The 27,962-nt window shown below is 43.9% G+C and overlaps 1 protein-coding gene across 6 annotated transcripts in view; it reads right to left on the reverse strand.

Moving 5' to 3' along the window:
- Positions 1-27,962, reverse strand: part of ROBO4 (roundabout guidance receptor 4) — a 108,235-nt gene that overhangs the window by 27,220 nt on the left and 53,053 nt on the right. For 5 of the 6 annotated variants that reach the window (XM_053367480.1, XM_053367479.1, XM_053367481.1 and 2 more), the window contains exons 15-17: positions 26,614-26,730; positions 16,816-16,960; positions 2,294-2,533 (exon numbers count right to left, since the gene is read on the reverse strand). In XM_053367480.1, the coding sequence (XP_053223455.1) occupies positions 2,294-2,533; positions 16,816-16,960; positions 26,614-26,730 (502 nt within the window). The remainder of the gene's footprint in view (positions 1-2,293; positions 2,534-16,815; positions 16,961-26,613; positions 26,731-27,962) is intronic. The other variant, XM_053367483.1, reaches the window with a different exon arrangement.

Here is a 27,962-nt window from a genome sequence, read left to right on the forward strand (position 1 = left end):
TGAAGGTGATGGACTACATGGGTTTGGCAGAAATGACGAGCAGAATCCGAAACCAGGGAAGAGAAGCGGCGGAAGAGGAATGGAAGAAGTTTAAGGACTACTTAAAGAAATACTATAAAATTAATGACAGCTAGAATGATGTTGGGTTTAAAATAAATGGTTACTATTAGTAATGGTTAAGACAAAGAGAATAAGGATGATTAACATAAATTTATAGTAAAATAAGGGAAGATTCGCTGAATAATTGTAAGAACTTGGAATACAGAAACGGGAAGCAAGAGGAAGTCGAGGAAGTAAGGTTTAAGAAATTAGGACATGAAATGGTACTTGTTTTTTGTTCTGTTATTGTTTGTGGCTTGTTTATGTATGTTTTGTTTGTGTTAATATAAAAATTGTTTAATAAAAAATATTATAAAAAAAAAGGCTCCTTCGCAGGTCGGGGGGCGCAAATGGTGCCCGCCGAGTCACCAGGTTCACAGGCTTCTCCGCCTGTGATTTTTAAGGGTCTCCGCGTCGCCGCAGCGGTACGACCCTGATCCTGTGGAGCCGATTCCCTCCGGAGCTCGGAGGGACTCCGCCATTAGCCGTTGGCGCTAACCCGGAAGTCCACAATTGCCATCCTCTCCCACCACAACAATGTTGCGTGCCACACACTTTGAGAACCATTGCCCTGGAGAGATCACTGGAGACTTAAGGTGACTGTATAATTTTTGCCTTGCTTAAAATATGCAAACAAATTGTAAGTGGAGACAAACAGCAGGCACTGCTACAAGGCAGAAGATACCCAAGCAAGCAACTGGACCAGCTCCTCAAGATTGCACCCCTCATTTCAGCTGCCTCTGGGTAACACTCTCATCTCTTTCTCTTTCACATTTCAACTGCAAAACTGCGAACTGCAGCTTCTTACATACATAACACACCCACCCTTTTCTCTTAGCTGCAGGTGTGTCACCTTCTCTGAGCTCTGCTGGGTGTCTCATTCAAAAACAGAGCTATCCCAAACTATCAGGGACCATCTCCGAACCATTAGCTCCCATTCTGGTCTATTAGCGCTGGTTAATCCATGTAACCAACAATAGCCAAAGTCACCACTGCACCATCATTGCCATCATCCTTGTGCTCTGTTTGCGTCCTTCCCAAAGACTTCTGGCTGAGCACTGTGCGAGACAAACTGCTGAATTAGACTGACCTTTGCTCTGATCCAGAACAGAAAAACTGGCTTAATTGGACATTAGAGCAGGCAAGTTATGCATCCCGAAATCTGATTATGGACATACTATTTCAAAGTGGAGCAGAGAGGTCAACTCTTTAACAGCTCAAACAGCTAATGTAAGTAAAAGAATAAGCCTTTCAAAGTTATTAGCACACAGAGGACCAACAAACAAGAACTATTAACCTTAAAATTGCACCACTAGGCAATAACATATAGCAGTAATGCAGCTCTCCTTCTGTTTCCAGTGTTCAGACTCTGAGGGCCATTACTTGGTGCTCAGTTTAGCTTCTTGAAAACCACAAGATAATGCGCAAGATTGTAATCTGAAACAATGTTCCTCATAACATGCTTACCATGTTCTCGCCATTCCCTCTCTTTCCAATGTTCAGGGTGAGAGTGCCGTTGCTTCAGTAGCCAAAATGGCAGCACCCACACATGGGAGAAAGGGGTCAGTACTCAGAGGAATCACGAGGTTTGCAGAAGTACAAAAAGTACTTTGAAGAGGAGGCTCTTGGGTGGGGTCTCTTGAAAACAACCTGATGAGGAGGCCACTGAACACTAACAGGATATTGGAGCAGGAGATGGAAAACCAAATGGAAAAATGGAGTGGAGTCTCTTGCAACATGGCTATACTGTAGTTCTTTCTAAGAATCCACAGTGCTTCCTGGAGACCAACTCCATCATGTTCACAATAGCTTGGCAGAGTAGCCCGAAGGAAGGGACCGCGAATTAAGAGACAACGACTTACCAAAGGTCAGTGGATTCATCATGCCTGTGGGGGGGATTGACACCTTAGTCAATACATTACATTACACTGCATTGGTCAGGGACAATGAGGTCAAGGGAAGGAGCCAATGCGTGCTGTCATCAACTGGCAGACTTGGAAATAAATCCCACCAAAAGCAAGCTTTTGAGTATGCTGTTAATTTACCTCTTTGGGGTATTCAGAGGGATGCTTGTGTCTCTTGCAACAGCTAATGTCAGGGTAGGTGGAGAGAGGAGAGAACGACGGACTAGGAGCAGAGCCACCATCTACATTGTCCTTAAGACACTACATTGTGTGGACTGCGTTGCTCTTACCTCTGATGCTCTGCATCCTCACTGAGCTCTAGGTATTCGGCCACCTCCTCAGGGGTCAGAACCGTCTCCCCATCATCATTGAGAGATACAGAGATCGAAGCTGCAGAAAGACGGCTGTAGGGCAGTGTGGGGAAGGTATGGCTTTCTCCCAGGGACTCGCTGGTTGCCGGCAGGGAATCTTTGTCTTGTTGCTGAAGGACCAAGTCCGTGGGAGGATCCAGGTAGCAAGTGCAGGTACACCTGTTCAAGCACAGAAATAATAGCAGGTGTGCTATGAGTGTCTCCAACCAAAAACCTTTCCTATCTCTTGTTTTTAGCCTGGTATAAAAGCTATGGAAAATATCAGAAAACAGCCAACCCTTGGCTGCATTCCCATAATGCCCCAGATGCAGGCTTTGGTGCAAATATATGATTATCTGAAGCTATACAATAGTTCATCTTCATCATTGGTCTGACTACAATATAGGCACACTCGGAGGCAAGAGGCTGGAGAAAAAGGTTATTCGGTTGTGCTGCTTAGAGGAACGGTTCCTGGTTGACCCGCTAAAAAAAACAGAAGTGTCATCTCTATCCTCCATTCCTGATGCTATTCTAAATCAAGCAGGAGATCACCCTTTCCTGCCCATCACAACAGGGACATGTGGAGGGACAGGGTTGAAACAACCTTTTGCAGGTGGATTCAAATTTCTTTTAGCTCTGGTGTCATAAATCTGGTGTTGCACCAAAGCGATATTTGGGACCAGGAGAGAATGACAAGACTATGTACAGGCAGCATGTTCTGAAACCTGAGAAGTTCAGAAAAGATCTGTGAGTTATTTCCCAGGGGAAATCATTGTTTCTCTGGGTTCTTTCCGATCTGCCCTATCCCATAATCCCAACTTTTACCACTTTATTTGGGCAGAGGTTCTAGACCTGCCTATCTTCAGCAAGGTCACTGCATCATATGCCCTCTTCAGACTATGCTCCCATACAAAATATGCTGGGTTTGCATGACAATGCCCACACCAGGAACTAGAAGCAAAATCTTAAATGGCCAGTCAATGTGCCACAATGACATCTCCCTTAGAGCAGATGGCTTCTCAAATACAGACGTGCCTGGCAAAACCAATGAGTTGGGGGAACATCAGGGGTGGGGAACCTCTGGCCCAGGAGTACAATTCAGCCAAGCAACTATGACATCAGGTGTCAGGAGCTGGAATCAGGCATAGGTCAGCAATAAAACAGTAAAGCATCTGATGTCTGTAAAGTTAACTCTTTATTCAAAGAAACAAAAATAGCTCAGATCTAGAGGTCACAGCAACCCTTCCCAGTAGGTCTTGCCCAATGAGTCAGCTGCAAGGACTGAAGGTCCCCATCTTCCCACTAATCTCTAAGGCTCCTCCCCAGGTTCCTTCCCCAGCAGCCTAAAGCCCTGTTGTCTCTCATTGCTCCACTCTCTTCATTCCTCTCTGTGTTGTAGAAGACCAGGGAGGAGGGAAGCTGGTTTCAGCAGGAGCAAGGGACTCCCTGGCTTCTTCAGCAGCCGGTCTCACCTCTGTCTCCTGCCCCGCTCCTCTCCTGTCTCTGATTCTGGACTGCTCTCTGCCACAGCCTCTTCCTGCTCACTGAACCCTGTTGCTTCTTCAGTGTCTGATACCTCCTTCCAGTCTGCTCCCTCTTTTCCCTCTGACCATGCACTGTCATCCCACTACCAATCCCCTGGTTCTGAGCCTTCTTCCCCTGGGGTTTCGCTTGGGCACCCCAGCTGGTGCCTCCCACCACTTCTCTACATCCAGCCAGTCCATGAGATCAGATGTGGGGCAGGTAAAGGTCTGGATCCATCAAAGGTGGAGTTGCAGGGACTGCTGCCCCGTGCAGAGGGATTCGGCTGATCATTGGGTCTTGCCAAGTCCCTTGCAAAGAGCTCCAGATGATAGTCGGGTCTCATGGAACATGTTGCAAGGGGCTTTGCAGGGCCCAGCTACCAGCTGACTGCCAGACTGCCAGGTGTTGTAAAGCTCTTTGCAAAGCATTCTGCAAGGCACTTGACATCATTGTGGGCACTCGACATCATTGTGATGTCAGACAACTGGTAGATGGGCAGCTTGACCCCTGAGGTGTGTAGAGGATAACTATTTGACCCACCAGTCAGATCCAGGTCCTACCCCTGGGCAACACTGACGGAAGCCCAAAACGTTTGCGGGTAAGTGCTGCCCACCTCTGCCCGCATCCCAGTACAGCAGTCTAGATTATGGCTGTTTGCAGTTTGCCCAGCACGCAAAGGCAGGCTATGACTGGGGAGCTCACTCCTCCTTGGCACAGCGCCAGGTTTCTAAGTGACTATCCGGGTCGTGTCCATCTCTCACACCTCTGCCAGGATGTTGGAGTGGTTTCAATAAATGAACCGAGCCCATTTCCGTGCAGAGCGCTCCTCCATCACTTACAGAACAATTCCTCAGCCCCGCTCCTACACCACCCCCGCCTCTGCTCAGCTAGTGACAGCACTCACGTCTTGCATGTAAATGGATGGAGTCTGCCACCTGCCACCTGCGTTTTGGATCCACTTTCTCCTACTTTGACAAGGTGTGAGACAGGAGGAGGCAGTGAAAAGGGGGAGGGAGGAAGAAATTGCTCAGCCTCTGTATGATGTTCCGAGCTACCACTTGCAAAAGGGTGAACTTGCACACATCTGTATGCCTCTACCACAAATAGGGATGCTGGGAACATGAAGAATGTTGTTTCCCCCCAGTTTCTCTTGGATTCTCCTTTTTCCAATATTAAATTCAGTTTTTCACATTTTTTACATCAGTTTGCAATTTTATTTTATTTTAAAAAGTCCTCGTGAAAATTCATCAGCATTTTGACATTGAGGGGGCTGAAGACACCTCAGCCCTATAGAGTTGGCACCTATAGATTGGCCTTTGGACTGATCAAGCAAACCTGGCTGATACGTTGTGAGACATAGTTTATTTAAACATATATACAGCTTGAGCAACATGTACTGTTTTCCCATCTTATATTTAGGTTAACAGCACCAGAGGGTTCCTGCAGAAGCAACTCAGCTGTATCTATGTCTCTGCCATTCCTCACAACACTACTGGTTTTCTCCCTTTGATTTCAGCTTCTACACACATCTGGTTCTGCCCCTTCCCTGTCTAGTGAGAAAGAAAAAGAATGAGTCATCTCTACCCTTCATTACACCTTCTTGAGTCACCTTTGCTCCCACTGTCACATCACCTGAATATTCCAGGCTTTCAACAGTCTTTCAGTGAGTTTTATGAGATCTAGATTCAGGGCAACCCACATTGACAGCCAGGGGTGAGGGAGAAATTTAACCCAATGGCGAATCTTTCAACTTCACATTTCCCAAAACATTTTCACAAACCAAAACACAGCCATCCAAAATTCACACCTATGTGAATTTTGCCATTCAGTTGCCCAAACAATGTTTGCAAAAATGTATATACAGTGGTACCTCAGGTTAAGTACTTAATTCGTTCCAGAGGTCCGTTCTTAACCTGAAACTGTTCTTAACCTGAAGCACCACTTTAGCTAATGGGGCCTCCTGCTGCCCCCGCACCACCAGAGCCCGATTTCTGTTCTTATCCTGAAGCAAAGTTCTTAACCTGAAGCACTATTTCTGGGTTAGCGGAGTGTGTAACCTGAAGCGTATGTAACCTGAAGCGTATGTAACCCGAGGTACCACTGTACAAAAAAAAAAGTGTTTATCAGGATAAATTCACACTAAAATGCAGGTGGCTTTCCATGATAATTTTTTTTTAATTGCTGCAGAAATGTGGAGAACTGCATTTGAGACTGAGAAAATGAGAACCTGAGAGAAGCAAAATTTACAGCTCCTTCCATCCCCACTGACAGCTCTACTTACAGAATTCTCATTGAAAATCCATAATATCCACATATGCCTCTAACACTCCACCGTCTGGGGTTGGGGGGTGGACCTGAATAGTACATGTTAACTTTAAATACTAGTGCTAGAAAGCCCAGCTACACATTAGATAGATGCTGCTGGACGAGGGAGACTCTTGGGAGCTGGTGTGTTGCCCTCTAGAGGTTGCTGGACTCCCATTAACCCTGACTGCAGTGAAAGCTGGCCCATCAAGCCAGGTGGGGCATGGCCCCACCAACCTTGGATTCCTCCAAGTCCTCCTGCCTTCTTACTTACAACTGGGCCTGGCCGTCAGCCTCCTCCTCCTCTGTCTCAATGTGTCCCTTGCAGAACTCAGCAGGGAGCAGGATGGAGACACGAATGTGTGAGCTCTGCCTGTGGTTGCCTTGACCTTCTGTTGGCTACTGTCCAAGCCCTAAAAGGGAACCGGCCACCACTGCCTAGCCTGCTTGGTCAGTGGTCAGGGATGATGGGAGCTGGAACCCAACCACACATGGAAGACACCATGTTGGCTACCCCTTGGAGTAGATACTCAGCCATTTTGGACTAGATAAACCAGTGGTCTGATTTAACGTAAATTGGCTTAATGTGCTACTAAGAGTACATTCTGATAAAGGCGAGAGTCATCAAGCAATTTGGAGGGTGATTCGTGAGGGTATTTCAAACCTCAGTGCCTCTTTGTCAAGGTCAAAGGCACTCTGTCAAAAGGTGCCTCCCTCTCGTTGACCAGTCATGGGATCTTTGTTCAATTCAACATCTATCTGTTCATTCATTCATGCTCATTTTCTCTTCCCTCAGAGCCAGTCACAAGACTTTCAGCTCTGGAAGTCAGAGCACAAAGCTTTGGGGGGATGCAAGAGGCTGTGGCCTGTTTCAAATGCTTTTTAAAAAAGGAAGAAGATTAACCAATGCTGAATCTGCTTTGGTAGTGTTTGCTCCTGCGTTAAGTAGTCCATTTGTATGCTGTTGGCATGCCAGCAGTTCTTTACAGAAGTTCTTAATCTCCCCACAACTCCCAGCAGCAGAACTCTGGCCAACTGTGTTTCCCCTGTGTTTCCCCTTTGTACAACAAAGTCTGTCCTCTTAGGAGCCATTTAAGGACTCCTATAAAGCCATTAAGTTGCTCTTTGTTTCATTACGAGAACATCTGAATTAACTGAGCAGCAAGGGAAATGTGGTTACATGCATACATTTCCAACAGGTGGGTTAAAAAACAAACTTGACTCTGCTGTAAGGGGCAATTCGCTGTGAGCAAAGGGTGGATAACCCTAAGCTGGGATGTCTGACTGTCAGGGTTTTCATCAGGTCACAACCCTCACCAGGTCTGCTTTCAGTCCTCCTTGAGTGCTTTTCACCGGCTGGAATGAGTCCTTGAACTAGACCAGTGGTGTCCAAACTTTTTTCAAAGAGGGCCAGATTTGATGAAGTGAAGGGCCATGAAGGCTGGCCAAAGGGCCGACCAAAGTTGTTGATTTGGGGGGGGGATTTGTTGTTGTTTTAGGATTTTACCCCAGGAAATAAACTGCCACGGGGCTGATTAAACTGACCGGTGGGCCGCATTAGGCCCCCGAAATGGACTTTGGACATGCCTGAACTAGACTAATGCCTCCTGCTTGCCTGATGTGGGTATGGGGTATCTGGATATAGATGCCTCTGAATGTTCACGTGCTTGAGATTGTAGCCAATCACACCAAGGTAAGACTTGCATTTGCTGCTCCACCCATTTTTCTCTCTGGCTGTGCCCACCATGGTAGCCTAGGAGGCTGAACAAAATAGGATGGCCCCATTTTCATTGGGGAAATGTTGGAGGATATGAAATAGGGTGTCCCTATTTTCATTGGAGAAACATTGGAGGGTATGGAATAGGATGTCCCTATTTTTATTGGAGAAAGGTTGGGGTGTGTGGAACAGGATGTCCTTATTTCACTGGATAAATGTTGGAGGATATGGAACAGGATGGCCCCATTTTCATTGGGGAAATGTCGGAGGATATGAAATAGGGTGTCCCTATTTTCATTGGAGAAACATTGGAGGGTATGGAATAGGATGTCCTTATTTCATTGGAGAAATGTTGGAGGGTATGGAACAGGATGTCCCTATTTCATTGGAGAAATAAATGTTGGAGGGTATGGCATAGGATGTCCCTATTTTCATTGGAGAAACATTGGAGGATATGAAATAGGATGCCCCTATTTTCATTTCAGAAACGTTGGACACTAGCATCTTGTTCTTAACCAGCTACAGAAAACATGGCCTAGAAGCAGAAGTATCTTCCTCAGCTCCTGATGGCTAAATAGTCAAGAATCACCACTAAGAACCTAGGAAGCTGCAGACCATTGGTCCCTCAACCTCAGCATTGCCTACACTGACTGGCAGCTGCTTTCCAGGGTTTCAGGAAATGGGGAAACCGGCAAGGTTTCCCAGCCCTGTCCGAAGGCTGCCATTACGGTCCTCCCATCACTAGGAGGAAAAGCACTTATTCGACTTGAGCATGTGGCACATGCCAGTAGTAATATGAGGCAGCGCATGAAACGTATTTGCAGCCTCTTCTCTCCTGCAAAACCTGCCCCGATCTCCTCTGCAACCAAATGTATTTCCAATAGAGCGGCCAATTATGGTGTAATTGCCCATAAATTTAGAATGACACCGATATTAGTTCATGCACAGATCCAAGGACAACGTTTTCTCTTCATAAATGTGGGATTCAGCGGGCAGCGAAAAGGACAGAGTCAGCTGATATTGCCCTAATGGATTGATTTACGTTCCTGGAATGATAATTGTCCATTTACTTAAATAGCTGGGCACTTGTTCAGAGAGGCCCGCTCTATTAAGTGGAAAACTCTCTCTTCCAGCAAAGCATGGATTCTCAGCATGATTTGTAGCTTTTTAAGTGCCAAGTAGGTAGAAAGTATGGCTGGAATTCGTTCCCACCAGAACCACCAGCAAAGATGATCCATCATACCAGTGCCTGAGGATAGTATGCAAAAGCAGGTAGGTTCCCCTTCTCGGTGCCGGGGGGCGGGGACTGGGAAATTTATCTGAAGCACCTGGTGACACTGGAAGATGAGTCAGCATGGAGCGGCTCTTGATACAGCTGCAATGCTCTACCCATCAAAAGGTGCACAGATACAGGAAGGAATTCCTGGAGCCAGGCAGAGCCTGCCCAGGCTCCATCACTACAGGGAGTTGTGTGAGTCACAGTCTTGTGAGCTCAGGGCATAACTGTAAAGGGACCTCTGACCATTAGGTCCAGTCATGGCCGACTCTGGGGTTACGGCGCTCATCTTGCTTTATTGGCCGAGGGAGCCGGGGTACAGCTTCTGGGTCATGTGGCCAACATGACTAAGCCGCTTCTGGAGAACCAGAGCAGCGCACGGAAACGCCGTTTACCTTCCCGCTGGAGCGGTACCTATTTATCTACTTGCACTGGCGTGCTTTTGAACTGCTAGGTTGACAGGAGCAGGGACCAAGCAACGGGAGCTCACCCTGTCATGTGGATTCGAACCGCCAACTTTCTGATCAGCAAGTCCTAGGCTCTGTGGTTTAACCCACAGCGCCACCCGTACATAACTGTACTTGATGCTAATCGCATCACTTGCTAGCATATCTTTGGCTTTTCTTTATTCAGCTACAGGTAGAGATACCCTCTTTTTTATCAGGACATTAGTGTACAAGATGTGAAGTTTAGGCTCCACCCCCTTATGCTACAGGTAGGGGGTTTTTTTGGGGGGTGCTCTCATGGGTGCCAATGGGAACTCTGTCTTTTTTTCTAGACTGAATTGCAGCACAGGGGGTCTCTATGGGGGCTGCTACAAGGAAGGATTAAAGGTCCCCTCTTTGCTTTCTGTGGACTTGATAAAATGAACTCCCTCCCCGCATCTGCAATTACAGAAAGAGAAAAGCACTGATGGGATTGCGAGGAAAGCAAATGGCACCATGTGAACTTAGGATCTCAAATAACAAGTTCTGGACCCCAACAAAACATTATGCAAGTAGCCAGGGCTGCACAGACACCCCCTCTCTTGCGTAGCAGGGGAATAGCAGTCTCCTAACAACTCCCAGCATCCTTAACAGACTACAGTTTCCAGGATTCCTTGGTGGAAGCCACAAGTATTTAAAGTGGCATGATACTGCTCTAATTGTATAATGCAGATGGGGCCTTAGCAGTGGATTTATTTTTCTTTAGGTTGTTCTACTATGCTTCTCCAATGCTGCCACGTTGTTGCTGCCAGGGGCAAGTAAAAAAATTAACCAGAGCATCTGTGGTACTAAACAGGGCTTCAGCAGGGACTTCCGGAGGCAGCGCCAACGGCAATGGCGGTCTCCTTCTAATCTGGAGGGAGAAGCTCCGCGGAAATTGGGTCTGTCCGCTACGGAGAAGTGGAGACCCTTTCGAAAATCACAGGCAGGAGAAGCCTGTGAATGTGGGACTTGGGGGGCACCCTTAGCGCCCCCCGAATTTGTGAAGGAACCCCGCAAGGGGCTCCGGAGCGTAACGGGAGCTTGGCGCGGTGCTGAGAGTCAATTGCTCTTTCCGTGGGGTGAAGCCGCACAGCTGTTGCCGGAGAGCGCTGACCTTTTTCCTGTGACAATTCGGCTGCTAAACAACTACCCGTGAGTAGGTGAAGCTTAAGAAATTGGGACTAAAAGGAGAAAAAAGGGATTAATTTGGCACTGAAGCGGGAAGGTGTAAACAGGAAGTCCGCCTTCCATTTCTGTACACAGATCAAAGCAAAGACTTTTTTAAGCTAAGACCTGGAGAGCGGTGCTTTTAAAGTTCTAAATCCGAACATCAAAGTGAAAGAACTCCCCCCCCCAGGCTAGTGGAGGGGGGGGGAGAGGGAAAAGTGACTTTTCCACTTCTGGAAAAAATAGAGACAATTATCTAACTCCTGGGAACGGACTGCCAGGTTCACTAGAACTGTTGCACTGAGAGTCGCACTATTTATAGACAATGTAACTTTTTAATGGTTAATTCTGCAAAGGAGATACTTGTTGAAGGTCTTCTCTGGACTTGAAACTGTTGCTTGTTTTCTTGAGGGGACTTAGGAAAGTTGGAAAAGATTCTTTATTGTAACTTTAATGACTGCTACAGTGTCCCCCTAGAGGAACATTGAAGCTGTACACCCAGCTGGGGGATTTTTCCATTCTGGATTTTGGGGATTTTCCATGGCAAGACTTGACCGTGGGACCGACCTTGATTCATAGACAAAAGTGTGATGACTGATAGGACAACAAGATCGGGCAAGGCTAGAGTGCAGCAGCCCAGCACAGTTTACCAGCAACATAGATCATCTGTTCCCGGCCCTCCTGTGACACAGGGGGAAGATTTTGCACAAGCTGGGTCAAAAGGAATAGCTTCAGAAGGGGATTTTACTTCTGTGTTAAATAAAATTTATGAAAAATTGGAAGGCCTAAGCAAACAAGTTACGGAACAATCAACTAAAATAGACAGGAATACTGCCAGCATTAATAATCTGGGACAGAAGGTGAACTCCAATACAGAATCTATTGAAAAATTGCTGGAAGAATCTGCTTCTAATCGAAAAATAGCTGAGGAAGCAAAAGAAAAAGCAGTGGCTGTAGAGGAAGAAATAAAACCTATGCGCAAACAGATTGGGGATCATCAGTCACTTCTGTCTATGATTGAACTGAGGGAGAAACAGACCAATTTGAGGATCAGGGCAGTACCGGAACTTGAAAAAGATAACCTAAGTGACTACCTTACGCAGGAATTTGGAAAATTTTGGAATTTGGAGCTGGAGAAAGACTTTAAGATAGTAAGTGCGTTCAGACTTGGAAGAGGAGGGAGAAAAAACAGGGTGAGAGACTGTTTGGTTACCCTCCGAACGAAAGAAGAGAGAGATAAAATACTGAGTGCGCACTTCCAGAAGACTTTGGAGATCAACGACTCGAGAGTGGAGATTTTTAAGGATATACCGAAACATCTATTGGATCTTAGAACCAACTACGGAGATCTGGTGACCCTACTGAGAAGAAACAGAATTGTTTTTAGGTGGGAATTCCCCCAGGGACTATCTTTTACCTTTAAAGGGAAAAAGTTCAAAATAAGATCAGTGGAAGATAAGGAAAAAAATTTGAGAGACCATGAAGAAGACCTGCAAAAAGAAGTACTAGAAGAGCTAAGAGCTTTAAGATCAGGAGTATTAGACATAGTACCACCACCTTTGGGACTGGACAAACTAAAAAAAGCGATACCACCGTCAGAACAAGAAGAACTTTTGGGAGCAGTTGGAGGAAAATAGAATAGCCACACCATGTCTCTGCAATTATTAAGTTGGAACATTCATGGATTTAATTCCCCGGAGAAGAGGAAGAAAGTCTTTCATTTATTGAAAAAGGAACAATTGGACTTAATTTGTTTACAGGAAACTCATGTGATAAGGCTTCACAGGAAAGTACTGATTAATAAAAGATTGGGTCAAGGGTTTATTTCATCGGACAAGGTTAAAAAGAGAGGTGTTGTTATTTATGCCAAAGAGAGCCTATCACCAAAATTTGTTTTTAAAGATGAACAAGGAAGATTTGTGGCAATTGAGATTCAATCACAAGGAGAAAAATTCTTGATTGTAGGAGTTTATGCACCAAATGAGGGGAAATTTCTTCAAGAAATTGCATGAGACATTGCTTGACTACATGGACTACAACATTATTATGATGGGAGATATGAATGGAGTGGTATCTACAAATATGGATAAGTCGCAGAGACAGGTTGTAACTAAAGATGGCAGACTACCAAAAACCTTTTTTGAACTGACTGACAATATGGACTTGATTGACATCTGGAGAACTAAGAACCCCCTTGGAAGAGAGGGAACATTCTTCTCTGAAGCCAAAATGACATGGACAAGAATTGACCAAATATGGATAACTAGAGGACTGGCACCTAAGACCCGAAAAGTGGAAATTTGCCCAAAAACTTGCTCCGACCATAATGCGGTGAAGATGGAGATGAAACTAACACCAATTGGTTCCTTCAGATGGAGGATGAATGACACCTTATTTAGAGATCAAGAGGTTACCAAGAAGGCCCAAAAAATCTTGAGAGATTATTCTGAGATAAATTTGAATACCACGGTTGAAAAAAGAGTAATCTGGGACGCAAGCAAAGCGGTCATGAGAGGGTTTCTGATTCAACAGAACGCAATAAAGAAGAGAACTCAAAATGAGAAAAAAGATAAAATCTTGGAAAAAATAAAAGAAGGAGAGAAGAAATTAAGAGCGAAACCAAAGTCGCAAGAGATTCTGAGAGAAATAAAGCTATATCAAGTACAATACATGAAAATGATAAACCAGGAAGTAGAATGGAAAATTAAGCAGATGAGACAAAAGACATTTGAATCGGCTAATAAATGCGGGAAACTGCTAGCCTGGCAGATGAAAAAAAGACAAAAATTAAACACCATCACAAATTTGGATGTGGAAGGAAAGAACATACAGAATCCATTGGAGATTAGAAAGTTTCCAGAGATATTTTAAACAATTATATACACAAGGGCCACAGAAAGAGACTGATTTAGACCAATTTTTAAGAACAAATAGATTACAAAAAATCTCTCAAGAAAATAAGATAATGTTGAATCATAAAATTACAGAACAGGAGGTTGAAGGTGCCATTCAGAACATGCAGTTGGGTAAATCTCCAGGGCTGGATGGTCTAACCTCCAAATACTATAGATCTTTGAAAGACTGGTTAATTCAGCCACTAAAGGAGGTCTGTAATGAAATTTTGGAGGGGAAAAAGGTGCCAGAGTCGTGGAAGGAAGCTTACATTACACTTATACCGAAAACTGAGTCTGAAAAGACACAACTTAAGAATTACCACCCCATATCCCTGCTTAATGTGGATTACAAAATTTTTGCTGATATTTTGGCTAATAGATTAAAAAAGGTATTAGTTGAAGAGATACATAAAGATCAAGCCGGCTTTCTCCCAGGTAGACATCTGTCTGACAATACGAGGAATATAATTATCATTTTGGAGAAGCTGCAAGTGAACATCAATACCAAAGCAGTTTTAATTTTTATAGACGCGGAAAAAGCTTTTGATAATATTTCTTGGAATTTTATGAAGAAAAATCTTCAGGGAATGGGGGTGGGCCAAGGGTTTGAAAATGGTATACTAAGTTAATGGCTAAGTTAATAGTTAATAATGTGATGACAGAGGAATTTAAGATAGAGAAAGGGACACGACAAGGCTGCCCAATTTCCCCATTGCTTTTTATTTCGGTTCTGGAGGTTTTGCTGAATATGATTAGAAGGGACCGTCTAATTAAAGGTATTCAGGTCGGAGCCAAACAATATAAATTGAAAGCTTTTGCAGATGACCTAGTTTTGACGTTACAGGAGCCAGAATCTAGTACGAAAAGAGTATTAGAATTGATTCAAGAATTTGGTCATGTGGCAGGATTTAAGTTGAACAAGTCAAAAACTAAAGTGCTTGAGAAAAATTTTACACCAATTGAGAAAGAGAGGTTTCAGAAGGAGACAGGCTTAACATTGGTTAAGAAAGTAAAATATTTGGGGGTTAATATGACTGCTAAGAATTTAAATTTGTTTAAAGATAACTATGAGAAATGTTGGATAGAAGTGAAAAAAGATTTGGAAATATGGTCAAATTTGAAGCTTTCCTTGTTGGGTCGAATTGCAGCTATAAAGATGAATGTATTGCCAAAAATGTTATTTCTGTTTCAATCATTGCAAATTTTGGACAAGATGGACTGTTTCAAGAAGTGGCAGAGAGACATTTCTAGATTTGTCTGGCAGGGCAAGAAGCCTAGAATAAAATTTAAAATATTAACTGACGCAAAGGAAAGAGGCGGATTTGCCCTGCCAGACCTTAAACTTTACTATGAATCAGCAGCATTCTGCTGGTTGAAAGACTGGCTGCTTCTTGAGAACACAGACATTTTGGACCTAGAAGGTTTTAATAACGTTTTTGGATGGCATACATATTTGTGGTACGACAAGGTTAAAGCACATAAAGCATTTAAAAACCATATTGTCAGGAAAGCATTGTTCAATGTCTGGATAAGATACAAAGATTTACTGGAAAATAAAACCCCAAAGTGGTTGTCACCAATGGAAGCGAAGGCTCAGAAAAAGCTCAATATGGAGGCCAAGTGGCCGAAATATTGGGAAATATTGGAACAAGAAGGAGACAAATTGAAATTACAGAGTTTTGAGAAATTAAAAGATAAAGTGCGAGACTGGCTTCATTATTATCAAATAAGAGAGGCCTATAATTTGGATAAAAAAATTGGCTTCCAGGTGGAAAAATCAAAATTGGAAACAGAACTGTTAGATCCCAAAACTAAGATACTTTCAAGAATGTATAACTTGCTGTTAAAATGGAATACGCATGATGAAACAGTTAAATCTGCTATGATCAAATGGGCACAAGATATTGGTCACAACATTATGTTTGCTGACTGGGAACAGTTGTGGACCACCGGTATGAAATTTACGGCATGTAATGCCCTAAGAGAGAATATTATGAAAATGATATACAGGTGGTACATGACACCAGTCAAGCTTGCAAAAATCTATCATTTGCCCGATAATAAATGTTGGAAATGCAAAGAAAATGAAGGTACATTCTTTCACCTTTGGTGGACGTGCCCAAAGATTAAGGCTTTCTGGGAAATGATCTATAATGAAATGAAAAAGGTATTTAAATATACCTTCCTGAAGAAACCAGAGGCCTTTCTCCTGGGCATAGTTGGCCAATTGGTGCTAAAGAAGGATAGAACTTTCTTTATGTATGCAACAACAGCAGCAAGAATACTTATTGCAAAGTATTGGAAGACACAAGAGTTACCCACCCTGGAAGAGTGGCAGATGAAGGTGATGGATTATATGGAATTGGCGGAAATGACTGGCAGAATCCGAGACCTGGGAGAAGAGTTGGTGGAAGAAGACTGGAAGAAATTTAAAGACTATCTTCAGAAACACTGTAAAATTAATGAATGTTAAAATGATATTGGATTGAAAATAAGTGGCATTAGCAACAAAGTTAATAAGAATATGCAAAAATGAATTGATAAATGGATGAAAATATAGAGTTATAATATGTTAAGATATAGAGTTAAGATAAACGAAAGAGGGTAAGGATTTGCTGATTTGATTATTTAAATGGGAATACAAAAAGGGGAGGTGTGAGGAGGTCAAGGAAACAAGCTAATGAGTTTAAAGTTACTAAAAACGGATTTGTTTTTAATTCTTTTTTACTTATTTGTTTTTTGTATTTTGTATTTTTATTCTTCCTTTTTCTTTTTATGTATTTTTCTATGACTTCTTTTTTGTATTTTTTTCTTTCTATGTGACTTTTTTCTATTTTGTAAACTTATGTTTTTGTAAAATCTCAATAAATATCTTTTTTAAAAAAATAAAAAATAAACAGGGCTTCAGCAAGAAGTTACTGGATATGCACGGATTGGAAGCGAAGCCGTGTGGCCTCCTCAAAACTTTTGCAGGCACCAACAGTATCAGAAGCAGAATTGCATGCGGCCACCCCAAGAGCACCAAAAGAGCAAATAATCATGTATGCAAAATGAAAAGGATGTCTGGAGGGACTCTATGGTAAATCACAAAGGCATTTCAGATCTGCTCTTACACTGGCTGGGTGCTGTGATCTTGGGGAGCTTGAAAACCCGGAGGGACGGGAGGAGGAGGAGGCAACAGACCGGTACTGTTCTGCGAGGCACTGCATTTTGAGAACTTTGGGGAGCTGTACGTTTTCAGCACCTTTTTCATCTCCCCTGTGGAGGAACACAAGGAAAAGAAACGGTTAGTCATTTCTGACTCAGACCACAACCCCACAACAGTTTTCAGATCCATGGAGGTAAACTCCTCAGTTAGCCAAAATCATGTTTCACCCAGGGTGTTATTCGGTTGTTTTTGTTTTGATTATGTCTTTTGTGTTTTTACATTGTGATTATATCTTGTGAACCACCCTGAAACCTGTTGGTAGTATACAAATTTAATATTATTATTATTATTATTATTATTATTATTATTATTATTATTATTTCACCAGCACACCTAATATGAACCATGACAATTTCTTGTTTCATGTTCTAAATTAGTGCAATTCTCATGGGTTATGTGAGTAGTTTTCAGGCTTTTGGGATCTACTTAGGTTTTTACTAGAACCTCAAGATTTACCAACCAAAACTAAGCTCAAAAGACATACTATTAGAATAAAAGAACTGGGTTCCTCTGAGCCTAGGAACTGGCAATAAATCTAGATCCACCAGATTTATTGCAAACTGGTACCAATGGAGCCATCCCATCCCTAATTTGAGCAGAAGTGTGCATTTGGCATTGTCATCTTAGGAGCTATAGTGTGCCTATATAGGCTCTACGGTCCTTGCATCCAATATGGGGAAGAAAAGAGCAATCTCTCCCCCCTCACTCTGGCAGAAGCAAGGCCATCAGCAGAATTGCATCATTGGCCCTCTTATAGGAAACTAGAAATAATGTTCTCCTTGAAAGTCTCATTAGGCAGCATCCCCCAAGCCTTGCATATGACAGCCAGATCCAATTCAGATTAGGGAAAACTTAATGTGTCCATCAGGGGGAAAGGAAAAGGGGGAAAAGACCAAGATAAACATTAACTGCCTGACAGGATCTCTATGGACAAATTGATCAGGCACTTAGTTTCCTGAGCTGCAGGGATGTGGAAAGGAGATTAAAGCAATAATGCTACCCAACGTCTATCACAACCAACAGGAACGTTCCCTCAAATTTCGCTGTTTTTTTCGCAGGTCACAGCAGCAAAGAGGGTGTCCAGGTCGACATTTGTTTGCGAGTTTTGCTAATGTTATTCATAGATGCATGAGGAGGGCAGGAGAGAGAGAAGGAGTCCATGCTACAATTTATTATCCATCACTATTTTTTTGCTGCACTCTCTCTCTCTCTCTCTCTCTCTCTCTCTCTCTCTCTCTCTCTCTCTCACACACACACACACACACACACACACACACACACACACACACTTCTCAGTCACATCAGTTTCCCACATTATTGACCTCACCTCCAAGACATATTGTGTCAAGAATAAACATTTGCGTTCTGTACAGCACCTAGCACCTAGCTGAAAGGAATCAGGTTCCAGTTGCTGGGAATCACACTCGGCGAAAGTGCTGTTGCAGTCTGGTCCTTCTTATGAACTTCCCACAGGCATCTGGGACTAGATGGGCCTTTGGTCTCCTCCAGCAGAGCTCATATTATGCTCTTCTCATCTCACATGTAATTACTTATGGCCTTTTAGGCCCCAAGCACAGGTGCATTTTAAACACTTTAATTATTCCTCAAAAATCTTCTTGGATCAATGTGTTGCCACCACCCACAAGTCGTGCTAATCCTCCTTGAATTGCCACAGCATCCATCCCACATGGGGCAGAAGAGATCCTTCCCTTCCCCTACCTCAGAGGCGGACTCACAGTGTCCTGCAATTCAACAAGAAACCTTCAGGCTTAACCTGTTATCATTGTCTTCACTGCCTCCCCATCTGTTCTTCCCAAGGTCAAGGGAAAGCCTTATCAATTCCACCCGACAGGAGAGACGCTGAATGGCAAAGGAAAACTACATGGGTTAAAGTCAGGGGTTGGCAACCTAAGGCCCATGGGCCACAACTAGTCCACGGAGGTCATTTAACCGGCCCACGAGCCACCCCCAAACCAAGCTGCCCACTAAGTGAGTCCCAGCATGCTGCACTAAACCAGCGCAGCACGGAGACTCACTTCCGCGGCGCTGGAAATCATGTCTGCGCAGATGCAGATGCTGGAAATCACAGGCACGCACTCTCATGCTCATGCGCATGCACATGCGCAGTCCAGCCCACAGGGAGATCTCTGCTGGAGTGAACTGGCCCAGGTGAGGTAAACCTTGGTTAAACTGATGAGGTTTTCCCACCACATCTCAAGTTGGACAAGAACATAGGAAGTCTCCTTATATTGAATCAGGTCCAAAGCCGGCTCAAGACATTTTGCTGCCTGATGCAAAGGGACAAGATGGTGCCATCTGTTCCACCCAAGAGCAGCAGGCTAGTTTAGGGGGTGCAGGTCAATCAGTACAGCACAAATAGCTCCATCCTCCAATAGAGGGGAATGTTTCACCCCAGAATCTGCCACCAGAGGAGATTGGCTTACTCTGCCTAATGGTAGGGCCAACTCTATTCAGACCATTTGTCCATCTCTCTCTGCATTGTCAACAATGGCTAGCACTAGCTTCAAATGCAACTATTTTTTTACCCCAACTGGCAGATCCCAAAGATTAAGCTCGGGACCTTTTGCATGCAAAGCAAGGGCGCTACCACTGAGCTTAAATTAAACTGTGAAAAAGCTATTTCCAAATCTGCACAACTCTATGGGGAAGAACAGCAGCAGGAGCCGAAAAATGCACATCAGAACAAATTAGTTTACAGGTGACTAAACCTCCCCACCACCGCCACACACAAAAAACCCCCCACAAAAAACCAAGAAGGTTGAAATGTAATTGAAATAGCCCCATGCCATTAAGCGATCTGAACACCGAAAAGAAACACATTTAAAACCACATTCTTGTCTTCCACACTTGCTCACCAACAGCAGAAGGCAAGCTTTTAAAACCAGACTTTAAGTGGCATGTATGAACTCTGTGCTGCTAGCAATCAGAGAACTAACTTTTGGCATCTTGTTATATTTCGGTTCTCCCTGGACTGTAACATTGGGCAATGCTGCGGCCAGTGATTGTAGAGTCCAGTGGGGAGATGGGCTTGGGGGAAATTGCATGAATCATATACTTCCCCCACGTAATGTAAAATATTGATCTTGAAAATGGGCGCACTGGGGACAAGGATTCAGTTTAGCTTTCATTCCCAACCTGCTATTTTTCTGTGTGGGGACATCTCTGCCCACCCGCCACCACTTAGAGAGGAATCTTCAAAACAATCAAGCTCCCACCTGCAACATGAAAACTGGTATAATCCACGAGATGCTTCATCACTTGCAGATTCTAGGGTCCCCAACTACACATACATTTAAAACAGTACCTTACCACTTTAAATAGTCAAGCCACTCCTCCCCCCATGAATCCTGGGAACTGTGGTTTCTTAAGGGGGCTGACAGTTGCTAGGAGACCCCTATTCCTCTTACACAACTACAATACCCAGAGTTTCCCAGGTGAGGTTAAAAAGGGGGGGGCAAAGGACCCCTGGACGGTTTACTCCAGTCAAAGGTGACTCTGGGGTTGCAGCGCTCATCTTGCTTTCAGGCCGAGGGAGTCGGCGTTTGTGTGCAAACAGCTTTCTGGGTCATGTGGCCAGCAGGACTAAACCGCTTCTGGTGCAACAAAGCACTGTGACGGAAGCCAAAGCGCACGGAAATGCTGTTTACCTTCCTGCTGCGGCGATACCTATTGATCTACTTGTGCTGGTATGCTAGGATGGCAGAAGCTGGGACAGAGCAACGGGAACTCAACCCGTCATGGGGATTCGAACCACCAACCTTCCAATCAGCAAGCCCAAGAGGCTCAGTAGTTTATACCACAGCGCAACCCACGTTCCTAGATCCCAAGGAAGACTGATTGACTGTTAAACCACTATGGCAACTGTAGCTCTCTGAGTGGAACAGGGGTCTTCCAAACAACTATTGGTACCCATATCAAACTACAGTACCCAGTATCCTTTGGGTGGGAACCCACTACTGTTTAAAGTAGTATGGTACTGCTTTGAATGTATAGTGCAGCAGGGCCTGAGTTGAAGATATAAGCTGGCCTTACACAGTTCAGGACCTCAGGACCTCCAGGATCGCCTCTCCCCATATGAACTGACCAGGATCCTGCGCTTGTCATGTGAGGCCCTTCTCTATGTCCCCCATCCCAGAGAGGGCAGCCACAAGAGAAGAGGTCTTTTCTGTGTTGGCTCCTCAATTGTGGAATGCCCTTCCCTGAGGCATTCCTGCTTACCCAGGCCTATGGCTATGAAATAATCTATGGTCTGTGAAAGTGTGGGGGAGAGGACTGTTTTATTATTATTATTATTATTATTATTATTATTATTATTATTATTAATAATACCCCACCCATCTGGTTGGGTTTCCACAGCCACTCTGGGTGGCTGTTTGTGGTGACTATTTTTAGTATTAGACTACTTTAGCATTAGTCAGTATGCTTTTTATCATGCTTTTATTATTATGTTTTTTATCATTGATGCCCTGTAATGTATTTTTAATGTTGTACACCGCCCTGGGATCTTTTGATAGAGGGTGGTATACAAGTGAAATAATAATAATAATAATAATAATAATAATAATAATAATGGCGTCCAGGCCAGGCAGCTGTTCATGCAACAAAAAACCCCTGTCGTAATCCATACTTTGACAGAAACCCTCCAATTCCTCTCTTGTCCCCTCTCCACAATGTCCAATTTACCCACATAGCCTCTTCCTTGCAGACCCTGCCTCATGAATAACTGAGAAGGATTTATGGGGCACCAGGGAGAGGGTGCGGTGGAGGCCGAGCGCACTGTTTGCAAGGAGAGGTGTCCTCGGCAGTCCCGCTGCCTCATTAAGCTTTCGAAAGGGGCTTCAAAGAAGAAGTCTCTGTCCTCGAGAGCCAGCTTGCCGACTGGAGCCTCATCTGGCAACGAGGCTCCCTTAATAAAAACAATGCAAGCAAACCTCAGAGGCACATCCGGGAGAGAGCAGAGATTTACCACCAGAGCTGGCCATAAACACACAGTTCAGGCTCAGACTAATAGTCTTATCTCTAGCTCTGGGAGCCCTCGAAAGCCAAACATCTTGGAACGGGGCAGGCATCCCCTAAGGAGGTGCGGGCAATTGCTAGGCGATGTGTACAAGCTCAGTCCCTCATGCTTCCGGCTCCTGACTTTATTTATTTAAACAATTTTAGTGACGCTGTTCAGTGAGGATCAAAGCAGAGAGAAACTGTGGCTCAGAGCTCCTCATACATGCTTGGCGCATGGAGCTGGCTCAGCAGACGGCGCCATGGCAGGGGGCGAGGGAGGAATAGATGAAGGCAGGTACTGGTGCCCAAATGGTAAAGGTGAAGGGACCCCTGACCATTAGGTCCAGTCGTGGCCGACTCTGGGGTTGCGGCGCTCATCTCGCTTTATTGGCCGAGGGAGCCGGCGTACAGCTTCCGGGCCATGTGGCCAGCATGACTAAGCCACTTCTGGTGAACCAGAGCAGTGCATGGAAATGCCATGTACCTTTCCGCCGGAGCGGTACCTATTTATCTACTTGCACTTTGACATGCTTTCAAACTGCTAGGTTGGCAGGAGCAGGGACCGAGCAACGGGAGCTCACCCTGTTGCAGGGATTCGAACCGCCGACCTTCTGATCGGCAAGTCCTAGGCTCTGTGGTTTAACCCACAGCGCCACCCAGTCCCCTGGTGCAACAAGGCTTTTTAAAGGGTTAGGAACATGGGAAGCTGCCTTCATAGCAAGACAGAGTATTAGCCCATCTTGCTCTGTATAATAAGTGGCTCTCCAGGGTTTCAGACAGGGAATGTTCCCAGCTCTACCTGAAGATGCTCGGGATGGGACCAAGAAACTTCAGAATGCAAGGCAGAAGCTCTGCCACTGGGTTGCGGCCCTCCCCATACATGTTGGTTCCTAACAGACGCAGGTCCCTAACAGACCATCAGTCAGGTCTGGGTCCATGGGCCAGGACTTTTTCTAAGCTGGAACTCAGTTCCGGCACCTCTTGGGTGGGCGCCATTGCCATTATAAGAGAACAAGGGACGTGTTCATGCGGAGTTCTAGCACCTTATTTTCTAGAAAAATAGCACTGCATGGAACATATGGAACACCCCTCTTTTGAATGCCCCCTCCCCCAGGGTGCAGCACAGTGCTAAATGCGTCATAGCAGACATGGGGCAGTGATGGTCCTTTTTATTCATAATGGAGGAGAGGCTTAATAATTTCCTTCCAAGCCACGGTGCCATTAAAAATCACACACAAACACACACTTATTAGCGTTAAAGGAAAATCTCCCATTGACACAAGCAACCAGGATCATGCAATGACACATGTGTTCAAAACTGGAGCAGTGTCCTTTGAAATTAGCCTGCCCAAAGGTCCCAGAATGGCAAAATATGAGACCACGTTATAAAGGGTGCAAGGAACTACAGGCCAAAGCACAAGGAGACCTCAGGCCTTCCGAAATGAGAGCTGGGCACCAGAATGCAAAAGCATTAGCAATCAACCGTTCTCCAAAGACTCCAGAGCTAACACGAAGCTCTGCTGCCCTCTCCTGGGATGTTAAGAGAGATGCTATACAATCTGAAGTAGAGGCTTAAACAGGAACGCCCATGGTATTGCCCACCTCTGCCAGGAAGGGGAGAATAGGCAAATTCAGGGAGGATATGTTTTATCAGTGGCTACGGGTCGTGGGCACCATGCCTCTGAATTTCAGCTCCTGGGGAACAGGAGTCGGAGAAGGCTTCTCAGAGGCATACAGGTGGCTGCTGTGAGAAACAGGATGATGGTGGACCTTTGGTTTCACCCAACAGGTTTCTTCTGGGCAATCTTTTGAGGGTCACATGCAAGAGGCAAAACAATATGTGTACGTCTATCTTTGTACATTAAGCTAGTTTCTACAGTCACATACACACTATCCTCCAACCAGAGAAGCAAAAGTTCATGGACACATTCCAGCTGGCAAAAAAACGCCCAAGATGTGAAGTAGGACCCCTGAGGGATGTGGCCAGGAAGGAATTTCAAGGGCTGGATAGAAAGCCCTAAAGGTAAAGGGACCCCTGACCATTAGGTCCAGTCGTGGCCGACTCTGGGGTTGTGGCGCTCATCTCGCTTTATTGGCCAAGGGAGCGTACAGCTTCCGTACAGCTTCCGGGCCATGTGGCCAGCATGACTAAGCCGCTTCTGGCAAACCAGAGCAGCGCACGGAAACACCGTTTATCTTCCCGCCGGAGCGGTACCTATTTATCTACTTGCACTTGATGTGCTTTCGAACTGTTAGGTTGGCAGGAGCAGGGACCGAGCAACCAGAGCTCACCCCGTCGCAGGGATTCAAACTGCCGACCTTCTGATCCGCAAGCCCTAGGCTCTGTGGTTTAACCCACAGTGCCACCTGCATCCCAGAAAGCCCTAGAGGGGCGCATATACCCTACTCCTGAGCTGGACCTGAGATTCCCTGCCTCCTCCCGGTCTTCCATAGTGTTCATTTCTATTACACCCACTCATGGGATTGGTTCCACAGAAATTGATGTAGATTAACCCGTCCAAGCACAGTTACTGTGGACAGCTTTCAGGAAACGGGAGCTTTGAACTGGAGCAAGATTGACTTTGTGTTCCACCTTTCACGACTGTATCCTTTAAAACTACATCCTTAAAAACCAGGGGCTTTTCCAAACTCAAAACTATGTTTTTAAAGTACAGCTGTTTTATAAATAACTTTCCCATATTTTCGACAGAACTACATCTCAAGGTCAGGTGGACAGATTTCAAGCGTGTCGGATCTACTATAACCCCGAGATCTATCAACCAGAACCAAGGACAAAAGGCATCCTGTTAGAATTAAGGAAGTCGGTGCCTCTGAGCACATTCTGAGCCTAGGAATTTGTTTTTCAGTTCCAGAACTGAACTGAGCTTACAGTCCTTTCACTACTGATTTTAGCTTTCCTCATTTCAACAGCCCAATTTAGGTTGGAAAAGTCATTTAGTTGTTACTATTGTTAAGGGAGTTAGAAGCCATTGCCAATCTACAGCAAATCACCCTGGGATTTGCCCGTAGATTCTGATCTACTTTCTATGCAACTGTACCCAAAGTAATAGGTTCATCATGGGAGGGGGGTTTTCAGCTACCTTGCCCCCTGCCTTTGAAAGCCTTTTAAGAAGCTGCTTCAGAAGAGCAACTGTCAGCAACACTATGGAAGGTTTTCTAGGACCAAGGGAAACCTGCTAAGCTCCCTTGTTATTTTTGCTACTACCAGGAAGTGCAAAGTTGTTATTATAATCTTGTTATATTTATAGAACTGAAAAGTTGTTTCTTTATACATTGTTATATTTGCTATTATGTTGTCATTTCATTATGTTATTAAGAAATGGTTCTTGCAAAGGTTGATGTTGAGATGTCTCCATGTTTTCTTTGTCATAAGCCATATTGAACATGGTTCTATTTATAAATATATAAGCTGATGATAAACTGGAAGTTGAGGAATGAGGAAATTAAAGATGTTATGAGAAAATGGGACCGAGAGCTATATGATTAAATTGGAGAAATGGAAACAGCTCTGGACAAAAAACTTAAAATTTACGGCCTGCTACTTAATAAGGGGAAATTTCATGAAAATGAAATACAGGTGGTATCTAACCCCTGTTAAGTTGACTAAAATAAACAAATCTCACAACAATAATTGTTGGAGGTGTAAAAACCAAATAGGAACTTTTTATCACATGTGGTGGTCATGCCCAGAGATAAAAAAAATTCTGGGACATGACTTACGAGGAAATAAAAAAGTTATTGAAAATCACATTCTGCAAAAAAGTGGAAGCATTCCTTTTGGGAATCATGACAATCAATATCCCTAAAGATAAAATAAGATTATTCCTTTATGCGACATTGGTGGCAAGTGTCTTGGTGGCTAAATATTGGAAAGAAAATCATACACTCACCAAAAAAGAATGGTTATGCAAACTGACCGAGTACTTGGAACTCACGAAGCTAACAGATGTATTAAGACACAAATCTAATACAATAGTTAAGAAAGAATGGGATCATTTAAACAACTACCTGATGAATTAAGGTTCAGCACCTAAGATCTGGTTGTGCCTAGAATAACACTGCAAAAGCAATAGTGTCCTGATACCAAGATGAGGAACCAATGGAAATACAGGAAAGTATCTTTACTAAGAACAATGAACTGTTGTGGTATTGGCGGAAGTCTTTATTTATTGTTTTGTAGATAGCTTTGTATGTAGTTCTCTGTGTTTTAATTTAAGAATCTGTTTGTAAAATATTAGTTTAACAATGAGTGATTTACTGTTATCTTATATATACACACACACACACATATACACACACACATTCTTTTTTCTCCTTTTTTCTCTTTTATGCTTCTTTCTTTTCTTCTTCTTCTATATTATAATTTTACTTTTCCTTATTAATTTTTGATTTTTTTATTTACTTAATCTGTTTGACAACTGTAAGTTTTGTTCTAATTGCTTGTGTTTGCAACATAATTCAATAATAAAAAAGAAAGAACTTTTTGTATGAAAATGAAAGAAGGAAGGAAGGGTAGCAGCCTAAGCTGGTCCCACTGAACTCACTAAGTGAGCATGCACAGGACTGCACTGTTAGTCTGGATCCAACCCTAGGTTTCTAAGAACATTGCCTGTATTTGAGTTTCTTCCTGATGCTCTGTTTTGCCCCTTGCTGCTTCTCCTACCATGAGTTCTCCGGTGCTTCCCAGAGCTGATACGAGAGCTTGTCTGGCTGCCCTGGCTGCTCCAGTCTGCTGAAAAGCTAGATGGCTGCGTGGGAGTGCTGTGTGCTTGTTGTAGCTCTGGAAGAGATAAAGACATTGACACGTGCAAGTCAGATCAGCCTTGATTCTCATTTCAACTAACAAAGGAGATAATTGTGGCACGCTATATCGTCTTCTTTCTCGATAAGAAGTGCCACTTTCAATTTTTAAAATTGTTTTAGGCAACTGAGCCTGTAGTAGTTCCCATCCAAAATTTTCTTTCAATCCTTTTGTTAGTGCATTTGTATTGTTGCAATGACTGGACAACCATCTTTCGCTAGGAAGATTGCATGTTAATGGATCAAAATGACTGGTTGATGATTTATCGGTGGGGGCTGATGGCTGGGAGATCTTTGTGTGTGGAAAAAACTGCATTTTTACTGAAGACTTAAGGTGGTTTCAGAAGTGTGGTGTGTGTTTTTTAATTTATTACCAGTGTTTTTTTGAAAGAAAGAAAGAAAGAAAGAAAGAAAGAAAGAAAGAAAGAAAGATAGATGCAGGTACCTTGAAGTTGCTACAGTAAGTGTCACACTTTTATCCCCCAGAAAAAAACCACTGCTTATTACAAAAAAAAGGATATGTGTTTGCATAAAATCAGCACATGCGAATTTAATATGTATAGAAACAAATTTAGAAATAATAATAATAATAATAATAATAATAATTATTATTATTATTATTATTATTATTATTATTATTATTATTTATATCCCACCCTCCCCAGCCGAAGTCGGGCTCAGAGCGGCTAACAGCAGTAAAATAATACAACATTCTAAAATCAGTTCATTATAAAATAAGTTCAAATCAAATTAATGGCAACCATTGGGCTAGAGTTCTGTGAGGATTGCCAAAGGAGGGGGTCAGACTGCGCCTTGGCCAAAGGTCTGGTGGAAGAGCTCTGTCTTGCAGGCCCTGCAGAAAGATGTCAAGTCCTACAGGGCCCTAGTCTCTTGTGACAGAGCGTTCCACCAGATTGGAGCCACAGCTGAAAAAGCCCTGGCTCTGGTTGAGGCCAGCCTAACCTCCTGTAGCCTAGGACCTCCAAGATATTTTTATTTGAAGATCGTAAGGTCCTCCGTGGGACATACCAGGAGAGGCGGTCCCGTAGGTATGAAATAATAACTGTCAGTTGCCTGCCCAGGTGATACCTGATGACAGGCACTTTTGAGGCCCCTGCTATCTCTTATTACAGCTCTTTATCTCGGAAAACCTTTCTAATAGAGAAGGGATGGGGAGCCTGTGGCGCTTCCAAACGATGTAGGTCTACAACT

Source organism: Podarcis raffonei, chromosome 15 (assembly GCF_027172205.1).
Source record: "Podarcis raffonei isolate rPodRaf1 chromosome 15, rPodRaf1.pri, whole genome shotgun sequence".
Classification (NCBI taxonomy): Eukaryota; Metazoa; Chordata; class Lepidosauria; order Squamata; family Lacertidae; genus Podarcis; species Podarcis raffonei.